Below are 18,901 nucleotides of genomic sequence, written 5' to 3' on the forward strand. Positions count from 1 at the left end.
CAATCGCATACAATTTACATAACTAGTATGACTACCCTTTCATAAAGGTCTAATATAAAGCCCACCAGTAATTCAAATTAGTTGCATATACTAATTCAAGCAAAGATAGTTCGTAGTGTGAGTTGCCATTTCTTTGGTCTAAAATCGGCACACATTATTCTCCTGCAAAGAGATGTTGATTGCTTTAGTCTTGCTTTACCTGTCGGTTTGACAGTTTCAGTATCATCTGACTTCACTTGATCCTTGTTCATGTAACTGTACTTTGTCTTTGATGACATGTTTACTGCATTCTGCTTTGAACAAGGTGAAAGAACTTCACAGAGATAGTTGATCTGTCATCTTTGTGGTGGTTTTGAAACTTGCGGATGGCACCTTTCACATTCCCCGCAGTTATTTGTCTTCACAGATCACTGCTCATGCGTCAGACTCTCCTTGTTTCAATACACCCACACAGTATTATCAGTACTGCTGGAGACATTGATCAAACCGCAATTTGAACAGTGTCTGTGTGTGTTAGGGGGTGGGTAACTTTAATTGCAGGGCCAGACTAGTTGAAACTGTGACAATAATATATTTTAAGGCGACCTGACATGATAGATGAGTCAGATCCCTGTAGGATATTACCACTCCAATCCTCTAAATACTGAAAGTTTGCTTAATTTTAACACCTGTAATGTTTTTTTTTATTTTTATGGCTGCATAAAGTACAGTTTGAATTGGAGCTGGTTTTGTGACAGGGACACATTCATCATGTAATAAAGTGATGCAAGCTGTTACAACATGCCACAATGAAACTCAGCAACTCAGTCCTGTACAGCAGTGAAGAGGAAGTGTTGCTATTTCAGCATCGTTTCTATGGCTTCAATGCCAATAATGTTTTTTTTAGAGGCACACATGATTAACTCTTGCTGGTACAACTCTGTCTTTATGTGTTTTTATGTGTCTGTGAGAGAAAGATAGAGGACAGTTCAAGTTTGTAGCTATTGTGAGGAGGATTTATTTTTTTAATATTTTATTTCTACAGAACAGCAAGTCTTAAAATGATTTAAAGATATTGGTTGATTCTTCGTGCTGTGTTTATATGCATGCGTCTACATAAGCTTTTCTACATATGGACACCTTGTAGCAGCACTACAAGTTCACATTTAATAATGTCTGCAGGGCTTAATTCCCCCAACCTATGAAGGTAAACAAAATTAGATACAGAAACAGTTATTCCCCAATTATATTTCAGAAACCTCCAATTTGAATGTGTTCCCCGCTGGTATTTCATCTCATCACGGCATTTGCGCAAAATTAAGACAAACAAGGGCTCAGATTTAGAACACATTTATTCCATTTGAACATGTAACATTGTAACAAGCATGTTAACTATTGATAACATTTATCTGCATGTTCTTTTACGGTCTTTTACTGCCACCTATTGTTAAGGAACAGGACAACTGTCACTCACATAAGGAATCTTGAACTTAAAAACGAAAAAGGAGTTAGTACATGTTTAAAACAAACAAAACATTATTAAAACAAATGATTCAAACTATCGACAATGCATTGCTTTCTTAATTGTTACAGATCCTTCGTATGTATGTTCTAAAGCAAAGCAACTTTTTTAAAACAATATCACAACAGTTTATGTCTAAAAACAGGAATTGTTCAAACTTCCATGAACAAAAGTTAGAAAATGAATATTTGTTGGTATAAAACAAATGATTAACATAATATTGGTGGAACAAATCAAGTCTACTATGGGTTTTCAAAGTAAATGTCATTCAAAAAGGTCATGGTGCTTACAGTCATGAAGGAATCCCTCCCATGCAGTCCAGCATGAATAAAGGGGTCATGACAGTCAAATCATGACCTTTTTCAACCATCAAAACGTCTGCACTGTTTAGGCAAGGACAGACTTCTCTAAGATGGCTCTCAGATATCAAATTGATCAAAGTTGACAAGGTTGTTTGCTTCAGACCAAGCAGGGTGCTGTGCCCCATCCATCTCTGAGGCGACTTGGTTGCCACCTGCCAGTGCGTGATTTTCCCCACCAATAGTGGCTGGACAATCCGGGCAGCATCGACTCTCCATAGCCCCTCCACACTCAGTTATGACATAGACATGGCCATTAGGACATTTGTACCAGTGTCCAGGCGCTATTTTCATAGCAGAGACGATCATCTTTCTCTCTTCCTCACTGATCCCCAAGCCTGAGGGAGGAAGTTTGCTGTCTAGCTCCTCCATGGCTTCTTTCACTCTGTCTTGATCTTGCTCAGTGAATGGACCAATCCTTTCCAAAACCTCTCTTATTGTTTGTATCTCGGAATTTATTTTGTCAGTTAGTTTTCTTATGTCTGCCTTGTGGCAACGTGTGTTGAGTTCAGTCAGGAAGGTGAGCCTCTCTAGCTCTCTCTGCAAATCAAAGGCCTGCTGGTCTGAGAATTTTTGGTGCCGGCTATTGAGCCAGCGCACAAACTCCACAAAATACTCTCTTAATGTCTCGCTGTTCAATTCCGACATATTTTCCTTTTGGATCTTCTTCAGCTTTGCAATTCTGATTAGGAAATCCATCTTGTTTTCCAGCACACACAGATCCTTTGCTGTGAGATAAGGTTGTACCAGTTTGAATTGAACAGCCATGTATTCCACTTGGTCATGCATTCTATATTGAAGAAGGTTGCCTTCCCACTGATTTTGAAGGGCTTGTTTGTGCTCTTCAATGTACTCCTGACATCCGTTTATCTTTACTTTGACCATCTCTATTTCAGCGAGACAGCGGTTGATGTGAGATCCATAGCGTAGATTCTTGCGAATCGGTGTTCGACACCTGGGACATTCCTTCAGTTTGATGGCCTCCTGCTCAGCTTCATTTGCCTGCTGTTTGTCATCCATCTCCATGTACTGGTCCATGGCTGTGTATTCAACAATGTGTCCACAGTCTTCTAGCTGAATGAAGTAAGCGTCAGGCTCATCCTCAGTGCCGAAGAAAATCTCTGTAACAACATCTTGATGACAGATGCGACATTTGCTTGGACATTTGTCTCCACACAGACCTATGCAAGGGTGGCCGCAATCCAGGGTCTTGGCACATGGTTCGTTGCATGGCAGACGGTCGCATGGCTCATGGCAAAGCTTACTGCAGCTTAGGTGAGGGCACTGCCAGGCACAGGGCTCAATGCACGGAGCACAGGGCTGTCCACATGGCTTCATACACTTGCTGTGCACGCAGCAATTCTCACATGGTTTCAGACAGGGGGGGCAATCACTTGTGCAAGGCTCCATGCACTTGTGAGAGCAAATCAGGAGCCGATCACACTTTTGAGAACATGCGTAATGGAACCGTCCCTGATAACACTTGCCACAGTTACCCTTACAGGCATGGCCGCATTTTAGCTGCTCCACACAATGGGTCTTACATTCAGGCTTGTCAGTGCGGTCATTGTAAAAGCATTGGCCTTGCTGGCTGTGGCCGCACTTCAGTGTTAAGGTGACCTCCTGTTTGCAATAACTTGTGCATGGTTTTCCACAGACCGAAACACATGGATGTTCACAGTCGAGCAGCTTATTGCAAGGCTCCTGGCATATAAATGTCTCCGGGTCCTGGTGGCAAGGAACCATCTGTGTGTGTTGACACCGGGGTATGATCTTCTCCACCTTCACTGTACATTTCTCTGGGCATCCTTTATAGCAGTCAAGTGGGCACCTGTGTCCCAGATCACACATAGTTTTCTGGCACTTCTTATGACACTCGTACTTCTTGTGCTCCGGGTCGTATGGATGGCAAACCCTTGTGCAAACATGGCCACAAACCAAACGGAACTCGCAAGGCTTTTTGCAGCCTCCCTCAGGGGCTTGTTTGAAATCATCAGCACAAGACGCTTTGACCTGCCGATCTGGATGATTCTGACAGTACAGGGTCAAGGCATTCCCAATCTGGTCCCTCTGCCTCAATGTGTGGAAGATGTTGCTCCAGAGTTGGACTTTGCCCAGCATTTCACTGTTGCCAATACAGTAGAGCCCTTTCTTGGCACGAGACAGGGCTACACAGACGCGATTGGGAATGTTCAAAAAGCCAACCTTGCCCTGCAGGTTGCTGCGAACCAGAGACAACAAGACAATGTCATTCTCTTCTCCTTGGTACTTGTCAACGACGTGCACTTTGACCCCTGTGAACTCTTTGGCAGGCATGAGGTTGCGCAGGCAGTGCAGCTGTCCGGTGTAAGTTGTGAGGATAGTAATCTTTTCTGGTTCGTAGTCCTGAAGAATAAGATAGCGGCAAAGAGCGACTACAAAATTAGCCTCATGTTGGTTCTGATGGCTTTTCCCATCTTGGATCTCCTGTTCTTTGTAGTTGTGCTCCACAAAGAACAGATTGGTACTCAGGCCCTGTAAGACAGAATTTATGAAAAACTTACTCTTTATGTATCGTATTATTTATCATGTATTTTTTTTATCTTGTATACAGAAAATATTCTGTCCTAATCGTGCAAGGACTTATAAAGAAAATATATTTATGAGTCAAAGAGACTGGCAGATACTTTTTTCTCATTGCTAGCAGGTAAACAGATGCAAAGACAAACAAGCAGAATGGAGACTCAGCAGGAGATCAAATAAAAATATGCACCTTGATGTTTTCATAGTCAAACACAGAGGGATGGTTTTCCAGCTCTTCGTAGATATGTGGGGTCAGAAGACGGGCAATTTCTGGCCTCATACGGTGCTGGAGAACAAACCAAAACATAAAACACAGATAAACACAGGCAATCACATTTAGATATGGAAGAATACATCCAGGTACAAACATAATAATTCAAGTGTAATGCTTGCATCTTGTTTTTAACCGACTTGTCTAAACATGTCTATATTGTATTAATGAATGGATCCTGTAATGTAATAAAACATTAAACAGAGAAACACAGACCTGATAGTCAAGTCTGACATAAGGAAGTCCCATTTTCACCAGCCTTTCAAACATGGACATCTCCAGGTTGTGGTTCCTTGCAAGTTCGTATACTGTGGCACTGGGGCGCAGCTAAGGAAAAAAAAAAATCAAAATATGCAAAACCATAAGCTTGAAACACTTCAGTTTACATGAGTTATTTTTATAGAAAAGTTGAAAATAATGGCTTATTTTTTATTTTCTGTGCAAGCTGAGAAACTGTGGTCGCTTGTTGCATAACGGAGAGATTTGTTCGGCTAGATATACGCTTTTATTATCAATATAGCATTTTAATGCAAGATTTGTCATCGCTCTAAACCTTTTCCAGCTTTTGGCTTTTTCTATCCAGCGGTGATTAAGTTCATTTGGCAGGTTTACTGCCCTATATTAGCATATTTAAAGAGCTCTAGATCATAAACACGCAAGTGAAGAATAGAGGGATGACTTTCATGGCTACATGCCTAATGTGATAAGGCCATTTTGCAGTTATGTAAATCCTAGAGAATACTTAATACAACGTTCCTCGACCCAGGTGAAATCAACCATCTATATAAAAGTAAGGCTAGAAGCGATAAATATGGCCTGCTTTCGGTTTTTTATTGTTTCTGTATAGGAATATAGAATGTAGTACATTTTTTGCGCATTTGTGTGTGTGTATAGTTGTTGTGTGTGTGTGTTGGTGTCTGTGTGTAAACCTAACTTGGCTTGAGGACAGAGTGTGATTGTGCATGTATGTGGGAGGGGTGTGGGGGAGGCAAGACAGATTCCAGTATAAATATGAAGCATTGTGTTCAGCTTGATTCAACACCAAACCTGTGATTAATGAACAGTGTAACAATGCCAAAGCCTATTTTAGTCAGAAAGTGTGATCCATTTACCTTCATTACATGCAGATTCAAGTTTGGCTTCCATAAAAACAAAGCTTTACACTTGTTTTCGAAAAATTAAATAAGAATACAATCAAATGGCTTTAAACCCATAACACAAGCTAGCAATAGTTGTGCTATTAAATATCAAGTTGTGTCATCAGAATATCAACTTTTTACATTTTCATTTGTTTTTCTTAATTAATAATAATAATAATAATATTTTGTTAAAAATGCTTCAAAGAGAACAATCAAATAAAAACCCATAATTAATGATAAAATAGATGTAGGGCCAAATAAAACAATTGACTAGTTCTCAGGTATTCAATGTTACCTCCTGATTAAATCAAAGTATATAATATCTAATCTTGTTTTTCGCCACCACCTGCACTAATTGAATAGCACAGTGGTTTAAAGTTAAACATCCGATATACCTTATTATTGATTTATTCATTTTTTGCACATTGACTTGCACCCACTTGTATAAGACAGTGAAAGGAGCCTTGGGCATAATGGTAAATTACTTTTATATTAATCTGATGTACCTGTTATATATATATATAAAAAAAGTGACATCAAAAGCAATTTTCAAGTTAATCTCTATTTAGAATTCCATTCATATACTTTCAGTGGAATTGTAATGAAGACAGGATTGCTTGTATATTCAAACGCAGGCATACATTCATGAATAAACAACACAACAAGCAAATATTAGGAAAAGAGCCGACAGAAGTTATGCAGCAAGAACAGAGCAGAACAGAATATTGAGTTGTGTGATGGAACTGTGAGTAGTTGTGATCGCATTGTGCAGATTGCGAGACAGGCTGCCTGGCCGTATGTCCTTGGCAAGCCCTGACAAGTTGTTATAATAGTCTACTGATGTCCAGCATATCAATCATCAATCTTGTCTTCTCAATCTTTTTTTAATGGCCGTTTCTTTGCCATTTCCCTCAGGGCAACATTCACAAACATACTGACAACCACACAAATACACAAAATCCCTCATGACAGGTTGTCCTTTAAAATGTTCAACAAGTCACGCAAATGGGGTTATTTCAGTCAGAGGACGAGGGCTTACTAAAAAACAAACTGTTATGCAGTCTAAGGAGATGAGACCACCAAGAGTTGAGGGGTCGTACCTGCTGGTGGTCACCGATGAGGATGAGGTGTTGGCATGCTTCGCTCAGGGTGGTGATGGTGTGGGCCTCCAACACCTCTGCAGCCTCCTCTACGATCACCAGACGGGGACGCACTTTCTGCAGAGCTTTGCGGAACTTGGCTGCTCCTGTTGTTGTCATGCCAATGACCTGATGGAAGTTACATGTCTAACTTTAGATCTTTTTGTTTTTATTATATTACAGCAACTGGTTTCAATGCTGCCTGCCCTTGCAAACTAGTATTGCTTATTTTACTGCCAGGACAATTATTGGTGTTCTTTGGGTGGGCCTTTGTCATAGACTAAATGTTTCCTTACATGTTTCTGAGACCCTAAATTTGACACAACATGTATTTTTCAAAAGCTCAGTCCACAATAGATGTATTTCACAGTCCATTTGATACATGTAAAATCCTCTTATTCACTTTCTTGCTGAGAGTTAAATGAGATTCTACAGACTCTCATGTCTTTACAATTATGTAGGGCTAGATCCAGCTGGAAATGGGAAGAAAAGCTAGCCTGGCTTGTAACAAAATCGGACTGTTTTACACATTATATTCTGTTTGTTTAATCAGCGTCAAATGTAAAAGTGGCAGCTTGCAGTTTTATGGGGATTCGGTGCCGAACTTTCTCTTGGCTGGGCGCATTAAAGCCTGCCATTCTGTACTTAGTATCATCTTTCACAGTGATCACAGTTGCTTTGTAAATATTTTTTCCCTGCTAGTTTGCTTGTCAGTAAATTGTATCCCCAGTGTGAAATTGTGTGGAGGTTTTGCCTTAACAAGGATCTACAGGTGGGACAATATATATGCATGCTGTTCAATACTGCAACTCCACTGTACCGTGGCTCCCTTGAGGAGATGGACGTTCTCTTCACGTTTTATATCAGCCAATCTGTCCACTGCGTTCTGATAGGCCTGTTCAGACCGAAGTGCTCTGGTGGAAAGTTCTACCCTGTAGCGAGCCATCCACAAACTGCAGACATAGGGAAAAATAATCATAATTTAAACAATGTCACAAACGACTCAATTATACAACCGTAAAACTCTCAATGGGTCAGAAACTATGATGCTTTTGTACTTGATAATAATGTAATTGTAGTTTTAACAATTATGGCTAGACATATGTGTCCTAGAAGCAACTTGCCATAGTGTTAGTTAAAACAGTCTTTACACATGTTTAAAAAGTGTCCTTACTTCCTGCTACATGGTTATGTCTTGGCTCTCTGAGGTGAGAGAAACCTCTTAGAGACACGCTCCTTGTAGTTAGTTGACTTAATTATACACACTGGGAATAGACTGCAGGACTTCTACCAGGCTGAGGTTGCTTTGGGTATTAAGAGAAGTGAGGGAGAGAAGGAGGAACAATGGAGGTGGGAAGGAGGACAGGAATGTAAGAAAAGTACTAGGGGAGGAGATGGAACGTAAGAGTTGAAAAAGTGGCACCTTGTTAGTGAAACAGCAGCAGACCTACCGATAGAGTCTCCATCTGTCTGGCCGGCTAAGGGTCCAAATATCCAAGACAGCGCTTTCCTCTTCCGCAGTCATGGCCGAGCTCTTCCCCAGCTCTCTCATGATTTTGTGCTTCAGCTTTTTCTTCTGGGCTCGTTGCATCTGTACAGATCAGAACCTTTAAACATCAGACCCTGAGTTTGAGAACTGTTTTAAAGGCAAGCTAATCTGGTAACATTTTTGTTGATCTTTATTTACATTAGAATGTTGACTTCCCTTGGTTTGTTTTGAATAAAAAATAAACACTACAATTAATTGTGATGCTCATACTACAATAATTGGCTGAGAGAGTTAATAGTACAGCTCTTCATGAAAAGAAAAAGGAGGAAAAGACAAACTATTCTGTTTACATCAATGAAGCTGTTGTAGAGCAAGTGAACAGTTTAAAGTTCCTGGGAAACAGCAACACATATAACCTGACATCACATGTCTCAATCTTGGTGAAAAAGCTTGAAATGGCTGCATATCTCTCAGAAACTTAAGCAGGCAAACTTCCCCAGCCAAGTACTTTCTAACTTTTACAGACGAGCAATAGAAAGTATCCTTGATGGAAAAATTACAAACTGGCATGGGATTGGCAAGATGTGCCTACAAAGAACCCAAAAAATATCAAAGGACAAAACCCACGCCAGCCACAGCCTGTCCTCCTTGCTTCCGTCTGGCAGGAAATACAGAAGTATCGGCTGTCGTACCAACAGACTGCAGAGTAGCTTTTTTCCTCAGGCTGTGAGACTCCTGAACCCTTCATCCAAACTCCACCGCCAAAAACTTTTTTCTGGCTTATTCTTTTTTTATGTAGTATGAGTTTTAATTGGTAGGTATGCAATATGGGACTATAAATATACTTGTGGTTTTATCATGGAATACATGTATTCCTTTTAAACCAGTCTACTATTGCTATGTATGATAACAATAGCGTCAATCACTCTTTTTGATTGAATAGGGATGGATATGTTAAACTCAATACAATGTCAAAAATCGTAGTTTTACCTCCCATCCTGCCTGGCTCTGCTCAGCCTGTATTTCAGTTTCCTCCAGGTTCATAGCCAGCATCAGATCCTCTAATGCTCTTAAAGCCTCTGCCATGTCGTCTTTCTTTTTGCCATCTCTTCCACCTCTGGGACCAATGTTGTCTTCAACAATCCGCTCCGCCTGGATCAGATCTGCCTCCTCTGGTATATAAAGGAAATCGTCTCCGTCATCCAGCTCCATCTCTTTATCTGCTGCTACATGCAACACATTTCAGGAATAATCATTATCAAAATCCTTTAGTTCACCAGTACAATACATTTGCACAGTTGTAGTTTTCTTTGGCAACTTGCATGTAATAAGTGACAAGAAAGGCAAAGTTCCTAGAATACAGAACAATAGTGTGGTACGAGAGTACAAATGTGGCCACTTTCTGGTAAAAACTGCCTTTTTTTTAATCCTGAAAACATCAGAAAATTGATTCAGTATCCTCAATAACCCTCAAAACCACTCCAAAGTTGTCCAAATCGGCAAAGCCTTTTTTAAACTATTGTCCACACAGGCTTTAATGCTAATAATGCTAATTAAGGCTACTTAGGCTAATTGTGCAAATGATATGTCCGAATATATGCAAGTAAGCATCCGGCAGTTTCTATGTGGTCGGGACGCGTACTATACATTTCTATCATAAAACTTTGGTGTACTTAACATTTTCGGGTTCACTATGCTGGCAACTAAACTACTATTATACTATACTATTTAGGATTTACAATTGTATACATCTGTTTAGCTCTTCACTGTTTCAGCACATTTAGAGACTTCTGAAATGTTTACAAATGGCCATGTATTTATATAATGACAGTATCCCAAAACAGTTATGTTAAGACTTCTAAACACAGCAAGGAATTCAAATGAAAAAAGATCTGTCTTACTAAGGTTATATTTCCATTTCCGCACAAATGTGTCACAACAATTGTAGTTATAGTGTAAGTGACTACAGTGCCGAACTTATTGTGCAGGGAATCCTACGTTATTAAATCGATACATTCACACTAACATTTTGAAGTGCAAGTGAGAAGAAGCCAATTATTCGATACTCTTACACCTTCAGAGAAGCACCATTAAAGGACTTACCTTCATTTCCATTTGCATTCTCTGTCTCCCTCTGCAGGAAGACAGTTGAACCCAACCCCAACCACTCCATCATCTGACTGGACTTCTTCTTCTCACCCCAGATCAAGAAACCATCCGTTGGCTAAACATCAATTCAGAAACAGGAATTGATGAGTTTGCACTCTTTTCATCTGTTTGTCTTGCTCACAGATATGTACACATGTTTATTTCCTCACAGGTTGCTGCTGCAGACTGTCCCAGTGAATGTCTGAAATGAAATCCTGTAGGAAGTCTTCACGCAGGACGCCTTTCAGGGAACACTCCAGCTTCATACTCTCACACTGGATATCCCTCTCCTCCTCACACAGCTCCTTGTAAACCTGTTGAACATTTGTCAATCAAGTAAAAGTGGCCAAATCATGAACAACATGAAGAGATGAGTATAGCGGTTAGTTTTAAATGAGTGAAAATAACTTGATAAATGCAATATATTATGAATTATTTAAATCTATTGTATTATTTTATGTATGCTTTAGGAGATAAGTTGATAAGTGTGGAGCTTCTTGAAACATAAAGCTAAGTTCACACTGTAGGTCAGGCAGCATGAGGAACTTACCACATTATATGCAGAACGCAGGTGAGACGGAAGCGAATGTCTGAAGTCAGGTGAGCGGGTCAGCTCCCTTAGATTGAATTGCTTCAGGATCTCACTGTTGCTTCGGCCTCCCACTCTCACTATCCCCCTTGGCAGAAATGTATGAATGCCTAATACACAGAGGCAAAAACAAAAAGCTTATTTGTCTAACATTGCCTTTGTGGGGACACAGTTTGCCTTACGAATAATCAAATACACCTTAGCACATGTCTTTGGGATATAAGAGGCAGAGCTTTTAAATCCCAAACCATTAAGAAAACATCAAATGGATCTGACATTATTGGCATCACAGCCTACCTTCGAGGAACTGATCCAGGGCATGGTTAGTGTAACACACCACCAGCATCGGAGCCCTGTCCAATCGATCAGTCCACAGTTTCCTATTGGCCAACAGAGCTCGAGCAATCTTGAGTCCAACATGGGTTTTTCCTGAAAATAAGGAAGATGATTGATGAACAGATGTTGTCATTTTTCAAATGTGTGAAATGATGTTATGTTATTTGTTTTCCAAGTCATCCTTTTGACATGGCTTAACAGTGTCTCACCAGTGCCAGGAGGTCCCTGTATGATGGTGAGCTCTTTTGTGAGGGCCAGCTGGAAGGCTTTCATTTGAGAGTCATCCAGACCCAGCTTCGTCATTTGAGGCCAGGCCTGTGGATTCCGGCTGACAAATGGCTTTATACTCTTCTTGTGTTGAGGCAGAGCAACGTCAGACAGGTCATAAACATCTTCTAATTGCAAGTAAGCTGGGGGGAACACATCTTTGTTACACTCCACGATGTACCTAGATGGATTATGGAAAAGAATACATCGATTATAAAAAGGTTGCAGAAGTACTCAGATTCTTTACACAAATACAAATTGTATGTCCAGTGCAGAGAAATACTCTTACTTAATTACTCAAGCGAAAAAATATGTTCTCGAATAAAACTACACTTTTAGTACAAAAGGTACACATGCAGAATTGTGTACAATAATTTGTTATATTAATAAATCATAATCATTACTGCAGTAAAATGTATGTGGCAGTTTTAATATATATTCACTGCTTGTTAACTTGTGAATTTGACCAAATAAAGTCTTATCTGTATCCACATTTCATTTTATTAAGTTTATTTTTATTCATCTTTATTATTTAAAAGGTGACTACTAAAAAAGGTATTAACAAAGTTTAGGTTACTTATTTGTACAATATTTTCCTCTGAAATGTCGTGGAGTACAAGAAAAAACATGGAAATATTCTTGGAAACTGCAAAACAACTATGTACTATTTGTGTAAAAGAAGGATGTAAAGATGTTTAAATATGAGTCCTACGAATGCACAGTAAAGTCCACTCCAATAAACCTGTAACAAGCTTAATGAGTTTCAAGTGAGCAACTGTAACTTCTGCTGAACAGAGATAACAAATAGAGAAGGGTCATAGCAGTTGGACTGACTCAATAATGTCCATACTCAGTAATATGTATCTAAAGCTGGCTAATATTAGTTAGCCCTCATAAGCTACCCATCATACCAGAGTGAGTCATGCTTTAGTAGTAAAACCCCTGAGAGTACTGAATAAAGTAAGGGTGCACTTGGTAATGAAATAAAAAAGCTCATGTGTTTAGTCATGATATGTAAAGGAAAACAGTGGGGGGGGCTGGGGAATTCATCTCAGAATTCCCACAGCTGAAGAAGGGATGTTTTAGGATTGACTAGGTAAAGCCCACTAGGATGCCCTTTTTGCACCACAACATTGAGACAAATTAGTATCTTACATTTAGTAACAAAAAAAGACAACTAAAGAAGTTAAACTGTTTTTGAAGTAAAAGCAATTCTTTGTTACTGATACCTCCCACTGTGCGTTGAAGGAAAAACTGTTTTAAGTTGTTTCAGGTATTCAGGTCTAGGAGAAAGATGAGCAACAAAGTGTCTCACATAATAAATGACTTTGTTGTACCTATGAAGGGCACTGGGAGATAATAACTTAACTTCTGAACTCATCCATGCGTGTTAGCTGTTTGTGAATACTGTGGCGATATAATTAACTCATGCCAATTAAAAGCGTGATAGCACAACTTGCTTTGTGCCGTTTCTCCCCCCGCTGCTCTTTGAAGAATCTCCATTTGAACTTGTTATGAAAGTGCTGTGGGATAGTATAAAAACTGTGACCTTGACAGTACAATGTGGAACTCCTCCAAACACACACCTCTGAAAGGGCAGCTTGTCCTCATTCTGCTCCTGTAGGCCCTCTAGAACATATCGATAGGCCTCAAAGTAGGCAGTGGTCTCAATCATCAGGAACAACTGATCTTTCTGTGAAATAAAATGTACGTTTCATATAAAATGACAGACATTGATACATTGTCCTCCCTGCCCCTATTGTGCATGTTAGGAACGAAACAGTCTCGGTTAGGTGTTCATATTTTGGGTCTTGTTTTTTTATATTTTGTCCATTCCATGTATGAGTGAAGTGACTTAATTTCGGAAACACCTCTCAGATAGTAAACGTAACTTATAAACTGTACATTTTTAGAAATAGTTTGTGTAGATTAAGCGGCTGGAATAAGACTCTAACATCACATATCTGTAACTGCATGCATTTTGCTCCCTTATCAACAACAGTTTGATGCAATGTACCGACTCACCTCCATTTCCGCCAACTTGAACCTGCTCTCTGCAGTAAAGGCAATCTGGACCTGCCCCTTTGCCAGTTCTTTGGGATCCCGATCTGACACAGTGGCTAACAAGAAGCTCTCAAAATCATCACACGACAGGCAGACCAGGGAGCCAAAGATCAGCCTCTTTGAGTTCTCCCAGCGCACAAACTGTAGGATAGATTTTTAAATGCATGCGTTATGTCTTTCCATTTGGCATTCAATTAGTAAAATACATCGCATCTGATTTTATAAGTCAAAAATCATACCTAATGTTATACATATCTGAATCCCTGCAGAAACTAACCTTAAGTGGCTGAATGTCAAACTGGACAATGTAGGCAATGCCATTATTTGTGCATTTGGGCACCACCAGTTTTGTGTCAAAATATATTCTGATGTCATCAAAGCGTTTTGTCTTCAGTGGTTTATCACACTTCTCCATTTTGCTCCGAAGCAAGTGCTGGACCCCCTCACGGAGTGGCCTCACAAAGTCTTCTCTCAGCAGGCGGAAATGTGTGTCGAGGTAGAGGTGAGTGTTTGCGTAGCGCTGAGAGGTGAGGTTGGGTCTGAGGAAAGGCCTTTCTTCCTGATGGAACTCCTCAGGAGTTGGGTAGATGGATATGGTCCTGAAGTCTTCCTGGTCTTCTTCACCTGGGTTAGAAATAGTTTAAGTTCAGTTCAGTTGTCTGGCAACTTTCAGAACATCCCAAAATATGTTCTGTAGTGTTGGCTTGAGAGCTGTACATTTTGATATATGTTATATATGTTAGACAAAAAGCTGAACAAACGTTAATGTTAACTCAGCTGGCAGACCCAAAGAACAGCGATGGAGAAACACTGACTTGTGTGAAAAGTGAAACCTTCAAATGGTAAGAAACCTTTGAGTTTTTTATTGGTTTTATTCACACGGTTGTTATGTTTTGGAGAAGATGAGACCTCTGTGGATAATTTGGATACCGATAAAAACAAACACTAAAGGAATCTTAACTAGGAGAAGCCGACTGCTATGAAGGCAATGGTGGTGAAGGCAACAACTCTAATGATCCCCTGCTACTTCACAATATCACCATCTTCATTGATTGTTATAGTTTTGATTGAGAAACCCCTAGTGGGAGAACATTTCACATTGTGCATCTAAATAACAGCAATTCAGTAAATATATCTACAAGAGGCCATTACAGGGTTCTCACCTCCAGTGGGTAGGAGGGCGTAATGGTCCCTGTCTGAGCGCAGGGTCCCCTCCCTCGATTTCTCTTGTAAGTGCTTGATGAGGCCCTGAATACTTTTCACTCTCTCCTCAATTTCAGGCTGGATATCTACTCCTGATGTCCTCAGGCTGCAGACGGATGCTGGGATAAGCGTCAGTAGCAAAGTCACAGAATTTACCGAACTAGCAGGAAAGGTGTTGATGACCTACAGTAATGGGAACATATTGAGCATAATTAGTTTATTCAACTACAGGGAGCTCAACCAAAAATGTAGAAATTGTTAACAGAAAAAAAATAATAAGGTGATAACAATCAGACAAATGTTGTTGTGAAAGTTTAAACATTGGTCGGAGTTCTGTTTGTATCCTTCATCAGAGGCAGCTCTTCTGTATCTACCTCAGTATTTTCAGTGGTTGAAGAAGTATTCAGATCCTTTATAAAAGTCAAATTACGTATAGCATACTGTAAAAATACACCCCGACGAATACAATTCCAGCATTAAAAATGTTACCCAAATCACAGTACGTATAATCAGCTAATTGTAATATTACATGTAAAAGTATATTAAAAATAATAAATTTACAAATTAAAGTTATTCAAAATACATTTACAAAAGGACCAATGAACTTTCTGTCAATCAGCTTGTTGATTCATCAATTTGAGCTGTTTTTGTATAAATTGATGGCTAGTTGAATTTCAACAAATCATCAGATTGTGTTTTTTAATGTAAAAACCCTTAAATTAAAGTAACTAGAATGTAAAGTTCGAAGGTAAACCTAGGGAGGTCAAAGTACATCATTCTCTTTGTATTTTAGTGGAAAATATTAAAATGGCATACAAGAACCTAAGTACAAACCTTGAGTAAATGTACTAAGTTTAAGCCAACCAATGATTATTTAAGTGCAAACTTACACTCACTGGGCATTGTTCATGTATTATTCATCTTTCAGCTGAAAATAATAACTTATTTGTTCTTTCATTCATTCCTTCCTCTATTTACCTCTGACAGAATAGCCAGGATGTTTTTCAGGTCCCGTGGGTATTGTGCCCTGCGGACGGGGTTGCACTCTGAGCTCATGCCCACCAGATAGCGTGGCAGGATGGTGGAGAAGAAATCCGACTCTTTGATGATGCCAGCCAGGTGCTGCAGAGTGCCTCTCTCCGCTCGGGATTCAAAGGCTTTACTCAGCACCAGGCAGAGGAGTCCAACAAGGTCATTTCTCATTGCTGTCCCACTCAGGAGTTCTCGCAGGACAGGTTTAGAAGACAGGGTGATCGCTACTACAGAGGGATCTTTTTCGGAGAGCTCTTCCAGTGTTTTATAGCCCAGTCCATGACCATGGTGTGCCCCAACTCTACCTGTGGATTTCGATCTCCCTCCATTATGTTCTTGTCGGCCTCTCGCGCCATCTCTTCTCTCACCCCTTCTACCATCCACACTATGGCCTTCTCTCCTTACACCAACTTCTGACTCCCACCCTGAAGGTCCTTCTCTTTCAGTGGCACCGAGCTCTCCATTTCTTATTACCCAACTCTCTGGCCCTTCTCCTTTGTCTCCTCCTCTCCCCCTCCCTCCTACTTTTGGTCTAGCACCCAAATCTTTTTTCTCCCATCTCAATGCATGTGTTGCTCCTCTTCCTCTGCCTGCGTCTCCTCTTCCTCTGCCTGCGTCTCCTCTTCCTCTGCCTGCGTCTCCTCTTCCTCTGCCTGCGTCTCCTCTTCTTCTGCCTGCGTCTCCTCTTCCTCTGCCTGCATCTGCTGCTCCTCCTCTTCCTCTGCCTGAGTCTGCTGCTCTTCCTCTCCAGCGCATCCCTCCTCCTCCTCCTCCTCCTTCATCATCCGTGTCCTCCCTTACAGGTTGACCACTACCATGGTTTAGCGATCTTCCACGTTTTCTTCTATTTCTGACTCCATGTGCACTTATGTTTGGGCCAGTATCAGCATCTGGGGGAAGAAAAGTCACTCATATGATGAGAACTTAAAGATGAACACCTAGATTGCTGAATGGGTTTTATCTGATTGCCTATGCTACTGTATATTTACCATTGTTTAGTCCTGTTGTCTCTGTTATTAAGGTCGGTCCTTCCATGGCCTTGCATACGATACTAGCTGAAATATGTGGGCAACAATTTACAAGTCGTAAGAAATTTGAGAATTAAATTAACAACACATTTTAGGATGATCACACATTTTAATAAAGGATGTGTAATTTATGTAAAATCATTTTTGAAAGAAGTATTCAGGTCTGGTAACATACTCTGTTACATTTGTTTTGCTTAAATGAAGGTACATACGTTAAGTATTAGCTTAAGCTATAACAATAATACTTTATTCGCAATTAGTTTATAATTTATGGATTATATTTCGTATCTATGATCCAAATCATTAACCAGAAACTAAAAGTATTCAATAAATGTAGCTTGATAAAAGGTCAAATACTTGCATCCAACATATGGTGAAGTCAAAATAAAAACAGAAATGCCCTAATAAAGTACAATGACATAGCACTTTGTGTATTATAGTCCAATAAAAACAGCTCCAATGTACATGTATAAAATAGCACTGAATGATGATTCACTGTGTTCTATTTTTTTTTCTTTTAACAATTAGTATCATTATGATTTACAAGGTCATGGGATTGCAACATGTTTATTTGAAAAGAATCCTTTATCATAATAATTTTGAGAGGGGAATTTGCTTGCTATTGCATTGACCTAACTCAAAGAAAGAGAGTGCCCTCTGCTGGATACAGTAAGGACCTGCACAAATGTGTGTAAGTTTCTATTTACCAGAAATCGGATGAGAGCTTGTAAAACATAACCTGTATCCTTTCATTGTTCTGATATCGAATTCAGTTTTAGGATTTCATTAAGATCCCCATTAGCTAATGCACAACATCAGCTACTCTTTCTACAGAAAAAAAACATGACACTGGCAACAACTAAATAATATTAAAAATACAAAATACAATACTTTCCAATAAACTCACTACACATGTTATTATTAATCATATCCACTTTTTAAACATACACACATATACATACAAACACGTATACATTCATACATACATACAATTCGTTGACACTAAATGTAAAGTGAGATTTTACAAAAGTACATGGTGCGGAAATGCCTTACAAGTTACAACAAGACAGCAAATGGGCAACGCCTTCAATTTGTTGTATATCATTTGTTATAGGCCTACCTTCCTTTACATTTTATATATGCTACGGAATGAGACATTTCTGATCATTTTTGCTTCCTTTCACCCCTTACAGAGAGAAAACACTTACCTAGACTGAAATCCACTTGCCACAATGCCACTGAGCTTTACAAAGGAAGCAGGTCCATTTGCTAGCATCACTGCACCTAGCCTTCTCAGTCAGTCGTCGTGTATTAGCTGTGCCTTCCGCTCACTGCTCTATTTATATGCGTTGTCACACTTGTGCTTTCGTTTCATCAGAACTACGCACCTAGAGGTTCATTTGCATCATGAAACTTAACTCTGCACAGTGCACACACTATGTTAACACGGCAACATGCAATACTGTCCGCTATCTTTTGTATATCATCATCAGTCGACAGTGTCACGTGGGGCAGGATATTTCCCAGAAGCATTTCCTCGTTAATTAAACGTGTTATCGAGTGTAGTTCAGGGCCTTACTGTTTCTGTCATGTTGACGGCCGATATAGTATTGTGAGAGCATAGGCTACTGCAGGTTACCTTGCAGTATGCACCACTAAAACTTGATTTATAGGCTAGCAGCGTTACCTGAAAAAATATGATGTGATGCTTACCACCAAATGTAGGGATAGCCTATTGGATTATATTATGAATACATAGCCCAATAGGCTACTC

General features: G+C 39.8%; 1 protein-coding gene across 2 annotated transcripts; it reads right to left on the reverse strand.

The window, feature by feature from the left end:
• Nucleotides 1-1,313: 1,313 nt before the first annotated feature.
• On the reverse strand, nucleotides 1,314-18,722 carry znfx1 (zinc finger, NFX1-type containing 1). Of its 2 annotated transcripts, none has more exons than XM_079680947.1 (19): nucleotides 18,336-18,722; nucleotides 17,089-17,154; nucleotides 16,046-16,989; nucleotides 15,028-15,250; nucleotides 14,142-14,488; nucleotides 13,826-14,005; nucleotides 13,387-13,493; nucleotides 11,743-11,981; nucleotides 11,495-11,626; nucleotides 11,159-11,307; nucleotides 10,779-10,922; nucleotides 10,564-10,684; nucleotides 9,451-9,683; nucleotides 8,423-8,562; nucleotides 7,792-7,924; nucleotides 6,933-7,100; nucleotides 4,910-5,020; nucleotides 4,613-4,708; nucleotides 1,314-4,374 (listed from the first exon to the last, which is right to left on the reverse strand). In XM_079680947.1, the coding sequence occupies exons 2-19, from the start codon at nucleotides 17,132-17,134 to the stop codon at nucleotides 1,921-1,923; spliced, it is 5,967 nt and encodes a 1,988-aa protein (XP_079537073.1). In that variant the 5' UTR covers nucleotides 17,135-17,154; nucleotides 18,336-18,722; the 3' UTR covers nucleotides 1,314-1,920. The 2 variants fall into 2 exon arrangements, with proteins under 2 accessions (XP_079537073.1, XP_079537072.1); XM_079680946.1 differs by having other exon boundaries at nucleotides 9,451-9,686; nucleotides 18,336-18,721.
• Between the last annotated feature and the right edge of the window lie 179 nt (nucleotides 18,723-18,901).

This window comes from Notothenia rossii (assembly GCF_949606895.1).
Source record: "Notothenia rossii genome assembly, chromosome: 5".
NCBI lineage: Eukaryota > Metazoa > Chordata > Actinopteri > Perciformes > Nototheniidae > Notothenia > Notothenia rossii.